At 43.4% G+C, this 13,697-nt stretch overlaps 1 protein-coding gene across 2 annotated transcripts in view; it reads right to left on the bottom strand.

Moving 5' to 3' along the window:
* Positions 1-13,697, bottom strand: part of LOC128331611 (gasdermin-D-like) — a 29,499-nt gene extending 15,802 nt beyond the window's left edge. Inside the window, exons 1-4 of one of the 2 annotated variants that reach the window (XM_053265218.1) lie at positions 13,508-13,697; positions 5,997-6,285; positions 2,487-2,661; positions 480-642 (exon numbers count right to left, since the gene is read on the bottom strand). In XM_053265218.1, the coding sequence (XP_053121193.1) occupies positions 480-642; positions 2,487-2,661; positions 5,997-6,207 (549 nt within the window). In that variant the 5' untranslated portion in view covers positions 6,208-6,285; positions 13,508-13,697. The remainder of the gene's footprint in view (positions 1-479; positions 643-2,486; positions 2,662-5,996; positions 6,286-13,507) is intronic. The other variant, XM_053265217.1, reaches the window with a different exon arrangement.

Here is a 13,697-nt window from a genome sequence, read left to right as displayed (position 1 = left end):
ATGAGGAGTGCTCCCCTTCCAGCGAAGGAATGGGCAATTCTTCATAAGCACACAAGAAGAGCCCCGCTGGATCAAATCAAAAGTCCAGCATCCTGTTTCTGGGAGTGGCAAGCCAAGTTCCCATTCCAGCTGAGAAACAAACAGTACTCCCTTTGCTCTCCCCTTCCAGTCACGAAACAAACAGTGCCCGCCCCCAGCCCCGCAGAACAGGAAGTACTCCCCCTTCCACCCAATGCGTCCCCTTGACTCCAGGAGCAACACATGGCCCCTTGATGCAAACAACAAGCAGATGCTTCCCAACACACACACCCCTTGCATTTCAAATCAACATGGCAAGTGTGCAACAATCCTGCAGAATTCTTTGGGCCCAATCCCACAGTGCTTCTTGTGCCCATTGTGTGGCAAAAGCCTACATTATTTATTTACTTTTTTGTAATTTACAGTTTCAAACAATAATGGCCAAGCCAAAGGCCACAAACCTGTATTTTAATGATCTCCACTGCAGCAACTTCTCCCTTGCCTCCTCCTTGGACAGTCTCCTCGATTAGCACTGGCTCCATTATCTCAAAAACTTCAACCACAACATAGAAACTGAGCTTAGGGTAGATTTCCTGGATCAAGTCGAGGGACGTCTCGATTTTCCTAAAGATGACATGAAGGAATGCAGCAGTTGTGGAAGGGGAGACTGTTTGGAAAGTCCATTCCTTTTCTTCACACCTAAGATAATTGCTCCCTAAACAAACTTATGTAGTGGTTGAAATATTGGGGCATTTATTTTCCCATATGTAATTCCTCCCATTTGCTAGTTTATCAAGATAATTTGATCATCATTTTATATGAAAACCAGTTAATGTCTAAGTTGTATTCCTAGGAACCCTAGAATAACTCGGAAGCTTATCAAGAAGTTCTTCAGTGAATTAGGAATGGTGGACAAGCTTCCCTAAGGAACAAGTTATGCGCCATCACCAACCTTCTTTTGCAATATGCAGTTGCAGGGGAGTGTAGGGTGCAATCTAGAAGGCTGGCTTAAGACATCTTGATGCAGAAGGAGGAAAATCCAAATGGTACTCCCTTCTCCCACTAATGAATATATGGGCGCAGAGTGGTCTCAGCTATCCACTCTGCTGCTCTTCATACTGCCCGAGGCAGCTGTCTCACTTTGCCTCATTGTAGAGTTACCTAGAATTCTAACGCATTCCCAATTTTGCATAAATCAATGGCAAAACCCACAAGATTGGCTGGCATCCTGCATGAGCTGAGAGTGTAACTGGGAATATATCCCAGAATCCTTTGCAGTATTCAAGGGTTCCATAGCAGACAAATAATTGTGGAAAGCGCTCCTTGAGGGTAAGAAGTCTGGAATCCACCAATGTAGCAAACCAACATAGTTCTCTGGTTCTCAACAAATCAGAGAGGTTATTTCTGCCTTCTGGGAGGTTGCCACAGTTTCCCCAATCCTGATTTCCCAGATGTGGTATTTGTGGAGTTTCCTTTAATACTCCCAAATTGCTTGGCTGCTTCTCATCATCACCATCCTACTCCTGCCCTTCCAGGTTCTTACTAAGGTTCTTACTAAAGGTTCTTACTAAGACACAAGGCTTTCCCCAACCAATACCATATCCTTAGCCACTGAAGCTATTAATGCCCTAGAAGAAGAAGGGGGGGGATGTTGGGAGGGGACCCTTCCTAGAACTCAAAAACAATAAATAATTGAAGCACCAGAATGTAATCTCCATGAGCCTTAAAAAACTACAACAATCTAAGCTCTAGAAATCACCACTACCGCTTGAAGTTATGAAATCCACATATAAGGTAATCATATGAAATAGATACTTCCTTACATAGGAAGCTGCCATATACTGAGTCAGATCATAGGTCTATCTAGCTCAGTATTGACTACACAGACTGGCAGCGGCTTCTCCAAGGTCGCAGGCAGGAATCTCTCTCAGCCCTATCTTGGAGATGCCAGGGAGGGAACTTGGAACCTTCTGCTCTTCCCAGAGCAGCTCCATCCCCTAAGGGGAATATCTTACAGAGCTCACACATCAAGTCTCCCATTCATATGTAATCAGGGCAGACTCTGCTTAGCTAAGGGGACAAGTCATGCTTGTTACCACAAGACCAGCTCTCCTCTTGTCAGTCTTGAACCAACTGCCAATCAATTTCATTGGATGGCCCCAAGTTACCTTACTTCTTGTAATACAGGAGATGGTTTTCTCTTCTCATTCACTCCATGCCACTCATGAATTAATACTAATCACTATCACATTCACTATTGAATTAATCCCATAAGACTCTCTGTTCTTGCCAACTTTGCTTTGAAATCAGTGAGGGTTCTTTGTTTGTTTGTTTGTTTGTTTGTTTGTTTGTTTGTTTGTTTGTTTGATCCAGCAAGCATTCTACAAAGAGCAGGGAGAAAACATTTCCTTCTGTTCTGCCTCCCCTTCCCACACCATGTAGCAACAATCTGGGAAACCAATGCTCACCACAGCTCCTTGGGGTCCACATAGGTTTTCCTCACAGACACTGGAGAAGCAGACAAGCATGCTGAGCCCAAGCCACCAATGTCCACCTCTGTGGACTGTATCTTAAGGTTCAGCCTTGCTCCAGATTTGTGGTACATGTTTGCAGAAATCAGGAGCTGCTCAGAGTGTTTCAGCTCTGGGAAAGTGCAAGACAAAACAAAATCTACGTTCAAAACACCTTTATCCAGTTCAGACATCACAGCCAAGCTGAACTGTGCTTTGGACTTATGCACTTCCTGCTTCCCCTACCTTTGCGATTTAGCAGTAATGCACCATCGTTAGGCAAATTATGGTGACCACAGACTATAACCTGCCTCCAAACCAGAATTGGGGGTCACAGTTTGTACAGGACTGGATGCATCAGCCTCAGGCATGGTCCCAGGGGCGTAACTATAATAGGGCAAGGGGAGACAGTTGTCTGGAGGCCCACTGCCTTGGGGGACCCCCCCCACCCGAGGCAAGTAACATGACTGACTTCCCCAGCCGCGCACCTGCCCGGGCTTCAGTTGTATTCATCCTCTGAAACTGATGTGAGTGTTAAGACCTGGAGCTACTAGAACAGCATGTCTTTCTCTAGTACCATTAAGTGACTTGCATCGTCCACAATTTACAAAACCTTTTAAGAAATAATTTAGGATGTTGTTCTATTGTGGCACATAGGATATCTATCTATCTATCTATCTATCTATCTATCTATCTATCACTATGCTTTTTGTTACCACTATTCAGCTTCATTTAAGATTTCTTTACTTCATGAGCTGAGCTTCATTGGGGGGGCATTTAAAAATCTTGACTCTGGGCCCACTACGACCTTGCTACGCCCCTGCATGGTCCCAACAGCTAAACCATGGTTTGTCCTTGAGGTTCGATCTCAGTTACAACATCAGATACCCCAAAATCTAATTCCCTTTCATTGGATTTGTTTCTTTGAAGTTTCAGTGCCAACTAAAGGCCACTTCAACCATTTCTTCACAAGAAAAACACACCTTGAAATGTGTGTGGTTTTGTAGACTCCACTTACACAGCTTGTGACTCATCATCAAGTCAAATGGAGGAGCACACAATCCAAGTTTTGGCATTTGCAGCCCTGGTGTAGCCTATCAGGGGCTTTTGCTGCCTATCTGAGACTGCAAACCCATGTGGGTTGTCAAGCATTTGACAACCTATGGTGCCCTGAGCTATCCAGGAAGGGACTAAGCTCACTCACTAAGGAATATGGGCACAATGTTTCTTCTGGAGCTTAAACACCCCGCTTTTGGAGCTGACTCAAAGCAAGTCAGCACAGCACTCTGGCCAGTGTCCTGCAGCTGTCCCAGACTGTTTGGGAAATGCTGGTCTTATTCTTTTCAAAATCAATCTGAACTATAGAGGCCACCACCATTTCTTGTGGTAATGAATGCTATGTAAGCTATTTTGAGAAAAATTTCATTGCGAAGTAGTAAGTTAATATTTTTAATAAGAATAATAATTATGTACATAAAGGTCCAGTTCAGATACAACACAGATACTCAGTTGAATTAGAGCAGGACTGAACTTTGCTCCTACCCGCCAGCTGGTTTTGGACTACAATTCCCATAATCCCCAGCCATAGTGGCCAATAACCAGGGACCATGGGAGTTGTAGGCCAACATCTGCAGGAGTGTTGAAGTTGAGCAGGCCTAAATTAGAGCATTCTCTGTTTGCTTTTCTGTCTGACTGCACCTCCCTAATTGAATTCAACTGTGGTGCAATGTGGCCAAGCAAACCTAGCTTTGAAACCAAGGTGTGTAGTTGGCTTTTTTTAAGCATGGACGAATCTGCCTTCATGTTGCATTCAAACCGACCCCTGGGCTTTATCCTCAGCTTGTTGCAAGAGGCTCTGCACAGAGCAGCAGAGAAACAGCTGCGGATTGGGCAAATGGAGCAGGGAGGAGCCAGAGAAACCACCCAGCAGCAAAACAAACCACACATCTGGGGAGGGAATTCTCTGCTTGTTTCGGAAGCTTGGTTAGAAGCTTCCGTGACACCATGTTATGTCTGACAGGGCCAAAAGTATGTGTTGTGTGAATCAGGTACTTCCTTTGAGCATCGGAGCCCATTGACAATTTCATTAGATGGCCCCAGATTCTAATATTATATGAGATAGTTCTCTCTACAACCTCTCACCATGCCATTTATGATTTTATAGGCCTCTATCATGTTCTCTCTTTCTTAGTTCCCACAGAACTATAAGTTCTTGCCCAGATTTACTGTGGGCATTACAGTCATCCCTCACCAACTGCGGTTTCCCAGTTAGGGTTAGGAATTGAGTATCCACGACTGCGAAATTGTGACCGGTCTCAATAACCGCAACCCAAGTATCTGCTGTTTGGTGAGATTCATTCGTGATTTTGGGGAAGGGTGTTTCTGCAATGTGTGCGGGTTTGGAGGTTCAATCTACTCATTCCTCTTGCTTACCCTGCCAACTCCTCATGATTTAAAGTGATTTTGAGTGGTATTTGGGGGGTTAGAACTGCTTTGGGGCAATTGGGTTTTTTCCCCCAAAATTTTCCAGAATTCAGTTCCCTAATTCTAGATGGTGATCATGTGAACATTTGAGGTGGAAGTGGGCTAACTTGTGAAGTTGATGTTTATCAATTAAGATTATAGTGACAGGAAAGTAAGCAGATTACTATATCCTGCTCTTCCTCCAAGGAGTCTAGAGCTGTTTATGTGGCTATGCTTATCCTCACAACAAACCTCTGAGAATTTCCAGAGGTTCAGTTTGCTTACTCCTCTTGCTTATTCTTGGTGATTTTAAGGGATTCTAGGTGATTTTTGGCAAAAAAAATTGGTATGTATTCTTTTATTTTTCAGTCTTTTTGCAACCGCAGTTCCCCTAAGACCCTGATTCCCATTGATTTCAATTGCTCACCAGCTGTGAATCTGCCAACAGCGAGGTTTTGCCAGAATGGAACCTTCATGGTTGGCAAGGGATGACTGTATTACCTTCCCTGTGTTCTCTCAAGACAGAACGAGAGGATTTGACTTGGCTTCACCTATGGATCCTGCTCCTGGCTTTCCCATAGCAGTTACTGAACTGATACATAGAGACACTTCAACAGCATAGTTTGTGATGATGTCATCCACCTAATTCAAGATGGTGGTCATGTGAATATTTGAGGTGGAAGTGGGCTAACTTGTGAAAATGGTGTTTATCAATTAAGATTATAGTGAAAGGAAAGTAGGCAGATTACGTATTGTTTATTATTTATGTTTACATCTATATCCTGCTTTTCCTCCCAGGAGTCTAGAGTTGTTTATGTGGTTATGCTTATCCTCACAACAACCCTGTGAGATAGGTTAGGCTGAGAGATAAGTGGCTGGCCCAGAGTCACCCAGTGAGTTTCAAGACTGAATGGGGATGTGATCTAGGGTCTTCCCAATCCTTATCCATGGTGTAGTGCTCTAAGCACTACATCATGCTAGCATATAATAATGAAAAAAACATACCTATTTCCATCGTTGCTCCTTCCTGAAGTATATCTGACAGCTTGAAAGGGATTGGGGAATACTTTGGGGCATGCCAAGGCCACCTTGATTGCTCTTTTGTCACCAGAGAGAGAGGTCGAAAGCTGTTGGTGCGTGCCAGGCTAGTCATAGGAATTAGTCTCCCATCCGAGTCCAGCTCTTGTATAAGCTGCTTGGCCAGTCTCTTAAACATCTTCCAATTATAGGCAAAAGGGGCAGGAAAGAGGGTCAGCAAAAAGATGGTTAGCAACCAACAACCTGCAGGAAGAAACTGACAGAGTTAAATAGATGTGAACCTGATGCATCTGGGGAGTTTGGGGAGATCAGTTATTTAAAAACAGAGATAAAATCCCATATGGGGGGATGCCCCCAAATCTACAATAAAATCTCCTGAACAGAATAACCTTGGCCACTGAAGTCATGAGTCTTACTAGGGCAGGCCCAAGCATCTGGTTGCCCCACACAGTTGTACTGCATACTCTGAGGGCATAGCTATGCTACAGATTTAAGCTGATTTAATAATAATCCATTACCTCTTCCCTAAGGAACCTTGGGAAGGTAGTCTGGGAGAAGTGGAGACAAGACCTATCTCAGTGACCTCAACAAAATATGTTCCCCAAGATTCTTTAGGGGAAGCCATGACAGATAAAGAAGTCTACAACTGATATCAATTTGTAGTGTGGATACCCGGAATCTCCATGCAGTGTCACAGAAGGTGCTACAGTGCTGCACAACTCCTGGGTTGTGGGGTACACTTCTCAGATCACATTTGTTTCAGCAGCACATCTAATATCCAGGCCCCAAGCAACTGTTTGAGATTGCTTGTGCACTTTTGGATCTTCCAGTGCTTCCAAAAAAGTACTTTCCCTACTGGCTGGGGATTGAGGGAGCATAACGCTAACAGCCCAATGAAACATTTCTCAAACAATGTCAAATATTAAAATGTATTAAAAGAGCTATAATATGACATCTGAGTCTGATGCAATGTGGGCTTTCCTGTGGTTTCAGCTGTTTTGGGTAGAGTTTTAGTTAAAGAAAGCTAACCACTTCCCTGCTGACGTGAGCTCCCTCTTGCACACACAGAAGGAAAACAAAAATCTATGGCTGGTAAGACTGAAAGAATTCCAGGTATGTACATGTGGCTGTTGATTTCAGCTGTCTTGCTTTTATCTGAGTGATCGCTCAGTTGGACTTCAACTGATGGATCATGACCTGACTTAAATTGCTCATCAGCAGTATCGCCACAACCAAGTTTTGAGGGCAAAGGGAGAGTCTCTAGTTATAAGAATCTTATATCTGGGTTTCATTTTGCAAATTATCTATCTATCTATCTATCTATCTATCTATCTATCTATCTATCTATCTATCTATCTATCTGTCTATCCATCCATCTATCTATCTATCATATTTTTATACTGCTGATATATACATCTCTAGGTGGTGTACAAAACTTAAAACACAATATAAAGCAGAGTAAAAACAGTTAACATTTTACAAAATACAGTAAAAACAATCTGATAAAAAGAAATTTAAAAGCATGACATTGAGTGATTTGATTTCAGTTAAAAGCCTGTGAAAACAGGTGTGGGCCTTCCTAAAAGAAAGCTGAGAAGGAGATGCTCTTATTTCAGCATGAAGCATATTCCAAAGCCCTGGGGCAGCCACAGAGAAGGCCTGGTCCCGAGTTGCCCCCAAACGAGCCAGTGGCAACCACAACTGGACCTCTCCATCAGATCATAATAGGTGGCAGGGTTCATGATAAAGAAGGCACTCTCTTAAGTACCAGAACAGAAAGGAACACAAACTGTGGCAAAAGAAATGCAAGGTGACAATAAGGGAGGCAAAAAGAGAGTTTGAGGAACATTTAGCCAAAAGCATCAAGGGGAATATCAAAAACTTCTTTAAATACATCAGAAGCAGGAAACCTGCCAGGGAGGTGGTTGGACCATTAGACAATGAGGGAGTGAAAGGGATTATTAAGGAGGATATGGAGGTTGCAGAGAAGCTGAATGAGTTCTTTGTGTCCATCTTCACAGCAGAGGATACTGAGCTTATATATCTGTTCCTGAACCAGACTTTTTAGGGATGGAGGCTAGAGAGCTGAGTCAAATAGAAGTGACAAGAGATGATGTTCTAAACTGTCTGGAAAAACTGAAAACTAGCAAATCACCAGAACCGGATGGCATCCATCCATGAGTCCTCAAAGAACTCAAATGTGAAATTGCCGAACTCCTTGAAAGAATATATAACTTATCCCTGAAATTGGGCTCTGTACCAGAGGACTGGAGAGTAGCAAATGTAACACCAATTTTCAAAAAGGGATCCAGGGGCGATCCGGGAAATTACAGGCCGGGTAGCCTAATTTGCCGTTCCAGGCAAATTGATGGAAAGCATCCTCAAGGATAGAAGTCTAAAGCACCTAGAAGAACAGGCCCTGCTGGGAGTGAGCCAGCATGGCTTCCGCAAAGGTAAATCTTGCCTCACCAACCTTTTGGAGTTCTTTGAGAGTGTCAACAAGTGTGTGGATCAAGGTGATCCAGTTGACATAGTATACATGGACTTCCAAAAAGCTTTTGACAAAGTTCCTCATCAAAGACTCCTGAGGAAACTTAGCAGTCATGGGATAAGGGGACAAGTACATGAGTGGATTGCTAACTGGCTGAAAGACAGGAAACAGAGGGTAGGTATAAATGGGGAGTTTTCAAAATGGAGGGAAGTAAGGTCCCCCAGGGATCTGTACTGGGACTGGTGCTTTTTAATTTATTCATAAATGATCTAGAAGTAGGGGTAAGCAGCGAGGTGGCCAAATTTGCAGATGATACCAAACTCTTCTGGGTAGTGAAATCCAAAACGGATTGTGAGAAGCTCCAAAAGGATCTCTCCAAACTGGGGGAGTGGGTGACAAAATGGCAAATGCGGTTCAATGTTAGCAAGTGTAAGGTGATGCACATTGGGACGAAAAATCCCAACTTCAATTATATGCTGATGGGATCTAAGCTGTCGGTGACTGACCAGGAGAGGGATCTTGGGGTCGTGGTGGACAGCTCATTGAAAGTGTCAACTCAATGTGCGGCAGCTGTGAAAAAGGCCAATTCCATGCTAGGGATCATTAGGAAGGGAACTGAAAATAATACAGCTAATATTATAATGCCCTTATACAAAACTATGGTGCGACCACACTTTGAGTACTGCGTACAAGGTTGCAGGGAGGAATCTCTCTCAGCCCTATCTTGGAGAAGCCAGGGAGGGAACAGGGCTGCGTGGCCCCATTTGGGAGCAAAATAACACCCAGTCCACATATTCGTGTGGATTTAATCCGACCTCCCTGCAGGCTATCAGAGACCAGGACAGACAAGGCTTTGCTTTTCTCCGAAGGGAGGCTGAGAATTCTGGCTTAGCCCAAGTTATGTCCAGGGTAAAAAAATATTCTATTTCCAGCAGCTTTTGAGAAAAACTCCAGGGCTTCTGCTTACTCTGAAGGTGTTGATGGAGGTGCTGATGGTTATTCAAAGGAGATGCTGATAACTATGTGAATGGTCCATCTAATCCCTCAAATTAAAATGCCTCAAATATGCTGTGAAGCAGATTCGCTCTTCAGATAACCCGAGGCGTAGAGCCATGTGTGAAAAACCTCCTGGCAGGCATTTAGGGAAGTTATGCCATTTCCTGATGAAGCTGACATGTAGAAATAAACCTGGGTGTCATCAGCATATTAATAACACCCTGCACCAAACCTCTTGAAGGTCTCTCAGGAGTTGGGGTTGAAGTGGGTTCCTCCTGTGCTTTGGAAGTTTGAAAGTGTAGGCACAGAGAAAATAACAAAAAGGAAAAGTGAAAGAAGGGAAAGGAAGGGGCTTGTAAACAGCCTCTCATCTAATCATCTGAGATAAGGCTAACAACTATATGATTGCCATATGGAAAAGAGGGCAGGTCTCTTGTACTTTTAATAGATATACAGAAGAGGGAATTTCACCAGGTGCAGCTTTTCTTTCCCCTGCCCTGCATGAGGAACTACACCTGCTGAAATTCCCTCTTCTGGGCACTTTCCAGATTAGCCACTCAAAAGCGGCTAAATGCCTTATTGCCTTGTTCAGGCAAATCGCAGTCAAAATGTAAAACCTGCAGGGGGAGCAGACTTGCAAAAACTAACAACCTGGAAAAACAACAGCTTTTTTACGCCAGATAAATGATGTCATCATAGCACTAAATCACAGCAATTAAATTCAAAATAAAGCATCTGACAAATGAACGGCGCCCTGTGGTCAACGTCGGAACTGCAGTGTCACAACATAGGAAGTGTGGAAGCACACTTCAGAGATATGTCCTGACCCCATTGTAGGGTCTAATCTGGAAAGTGCCCTGTGCATTTCTTAAAGGTACAGGAGACCAGTCCTCTTTTCCATACAGTAGCCCTAGGCTAGCAGAAATGTGTGTGGGTCAGTAATATTTTTGGAGGCTGATCTAAACAACAAGTTAAAGTCTGACTGGAATTCTGTACAGTATTCACAACTAGGGTTGTGACTTTTTTTTCCTAGCAGGACTCACTTGCCTTTAACAAACCCATCAATCAGTCACTGAACAGGTGCAGCTTTTCTTAGCATTTTAAAATGGTAGGGGAAAGCTCATTTGTTGAATTTCTGCCTGCTGTGCAACTCTGGCAGGTATAAAAGATCCATTACAGGTCAAAAGACACGATGGCACTCAAGGAGGACTGGGTTTTTTAAAAAAAAAATTCCTTGAAAAGACTGAAACTACATTTCTGCCAGCTTCACATCAAAATAAAAAACATGTTAGCATAGGGAAGTAAGCTTGGCAGAGAAAAGAGCAGAATGAAAATGTGCAACTATTGACTTCTTGTTCTTTCAAATTGGGAGGGAATGGGTTGGGAATGAAGATCAAAGTGTTCTAGTAAAAAGTTTCATTTATTCAATGCGAAAACCAAGCAGATTGCTGCTAAAGGATTTCCTGACCAGCTGGGTTATACTACATCAATACCTTTATAATTAGTAATGATTTGTACAGCACTTTCAAAGCTACAAAGAACTTGCCTGTCTTTGTTTTACTCTCATACAGAGGTGCTCCTACCATGCATGAAGGTGAGGCGGCAGATTTTGGGGTGCTATAAAGTGAGAGGCAAAGTCTACACAGGATGCAATCCACCAGGAAATTCTCCTGTGCAATCCTCATTCAAAAGAACAGGAGCAAGAGAAACACAATACTCTTGAACAGCTCCCATTTATTTCAGTGGTGTTTGCTCAGGAGAACTTCGTTTTGGATTGTGCCTCATGCTAGTGTGTGTCTGTGTGTGCACGCACAAATACACAGGGAGGGCTAATTTGAATTTTTTTGGCGGGGCCAGCTCCACACCCACAGTTACAAGACAGGCTAATAGGATCCACACTTTACAGGCAGGAAACAGACAGACTAGTCTACACATACAACAGAATGAGATGATAGAATCTGGAGGTGGTAGACTGGACTATATCACTTTAGACTGCAGGTGGCGGAGAAGAATGCTTTGTTATGCTCCTCCACAAAGATAAAATTATCTGCAAGTAAAAAATTAACACATCAAGGAAAGGCCTTATTGTGCTGTGATAATTTTCTACTTGCAGGGAGAGGTTTTGTTTGGAGTGTAGCAGCACTTCATTCCTCTGACCAAACCTGAGAGGGATGGTGATATCTCCACCACACCACACAATAAGATCGTTCACACGACCAGCCAAAGCTGGGTAGGAGTGGAAAAACCAGGGTAGAAAGGCTCATGTGGCACCTTGGGACCCACTCCTACTCAGCTACTCAGGGGCGTAGCAAGGTTGGAGTGGGCCCAGAGACAAGATTTTAAAATGGGCTCCTCCCTTCACTGAAGCTCAGCTCATGAAGTAAAATCTTAAATGAGGCTGAATAGTGGTAACAAAAAGCAGAGTAAAATTTGATCAGAGTATATATGTGTGTGTGTGTGTGCCACAATAGAACATCATCCTAAATTATTTTTTAAAGGTTTTGTAAATTGTGGACGATGCAAGTCATTTAATGGTACTAGAGAAAGGTAGCTCCAGGTCTTAAAACTCACATCAGTTTCAGAGGATAAATACAACTGAAGGAAGCCCGGGTGGGCATGCGGCTGGGAGAGTCAGTCATGTGACTTGCCTCTGCGGGGGACCCCAAGGCAGTGGGCCCCCAGACAACTGTCTCCCCTTGCCCTATTATAGTTACACCCCTGCAGCTACTCCAGAGCAGGGCTACTTCATAGTTTTTTTACCTTGATGTTTAACATGTCTATCACACCGATCATGTGGGCGCACGGCGGAGCACAGGTGAGCCTTTGGTTGAGTGTGGGAAGGCAGGTTATGCCCTGCCTTTCCCCCAGCCCTCCCCAGCCCTGACATTTTCGGTCATGTGAATGACCTTAATGTATCCATAGTACAGTTAGGATCTGAATCAAGGTCTCCCAGATCTAGTTCAACTTTTCTCCCTACTAAATCACACTAGCTGGAGACAGGAGTTGGTTTTCTCTTCAAGTTGTTATGCCCACACACACAAAGGGCTGTTTTAGCCTTTGCACTGGAGCTTTCCCTCACAGGAAGCTTCACTCTACCAGCTCGTTAGCACCTGGCTACTTTCCAGACTGTTTGAGATTTGTGGAAGAAGGCAAAAACTATTTTCACAAGTGACTCCAAGAACCGCTTTTAGTCTGGACTGCATGCCCTGAGAATGCTGTTAAGGCAAGATAGAAAGTGGGAGACAGTTGTTCTCAGTCAAATTCTGCTCTATTATTATTATTATTATTATAAATAATAAATAATAATTCATATCATCCAGCTGTAGGAATGAGAGGCATAATTTGGTGTGCCTGCACATCCCACTATTGCCTTTGACACTCAGGTTTTGCAGGCATTTATAGAGCTTTATTATGTTTCATCCTTTTTATATAATATAGTATCTGGATTTTTTAGGTGCATAAATAATAATAATAAATATTCATCAAAAACTTGCCAACCTTGACCAGAGACATCAGTGGGACAAAAGAAATGTGTGAGTATGCCCAGGGAACAACATCACTTTTGGACCACTTTGAGCACCCGTAGAAGCAATTGTATGTATGTCTCCAGAAGGATTTTCACACATGGCTCTATGCCTCAGAGTATCTGAAGACTGAATCTGCTTCGTAGCATCGAGGCATTTTAATTTGAAGGATTAGATGGACCATTCGCATAGCCATCAGCACCTCCATCAACACCTTCACCCTGGAGGTTTTTCAAAGGGCTGAGCCAGAATTCGCAGCCTCCCTTCAGAGAAAAACAAAGCCCTGTATGTCCTGGTCCCTGAAAGCCTGCAAGGAGGTCAGGTGAAATCCAGTGAATAAGTGGACTGGCACACTCCAATCAGGAGTGTATTTGGGTGGTTGGGATCCCTGTCTGTGAAACCTCCAGGCCTTGGCACTTGAAGGACTAGGAGCAGGACTAAGAATAGGAAACCAGTCTTTGATTTACCTGAACTCTCAGACTTTGAGGTTTCTTCTAAGATAATCAACTTCTCTTTCGTTGACAATGGCAATCCTGAACCCAACAGACGGCAGCACCTTCTCTTCAGATGAGCTTTCCAATCACAAATGCAAATACTTTGTGAAAAGGAAACACCAAACTTTTGTTTCTTTCCAGTAAAGGGAAGTTAATTCTCAGA

The sequence above is a fragment of the Hemicordylus capensis genome, chromosome 6 (genome assembly GCF_027244095.1).
Source record: "Hemicordylus capensis ecotype Gifberg chromosome 6, rHemCap1.1.pri, whole genome shotgun sequence".
NCBI lineage: Eukaryota > Metazoa > Chordata > Lepidosauria > Squamata > Cordylidae > Hemicordylus > Hemicordylus capensis.
This window is presented reverse-complemented; position numbering and strand designations above follow the sequence as displayed.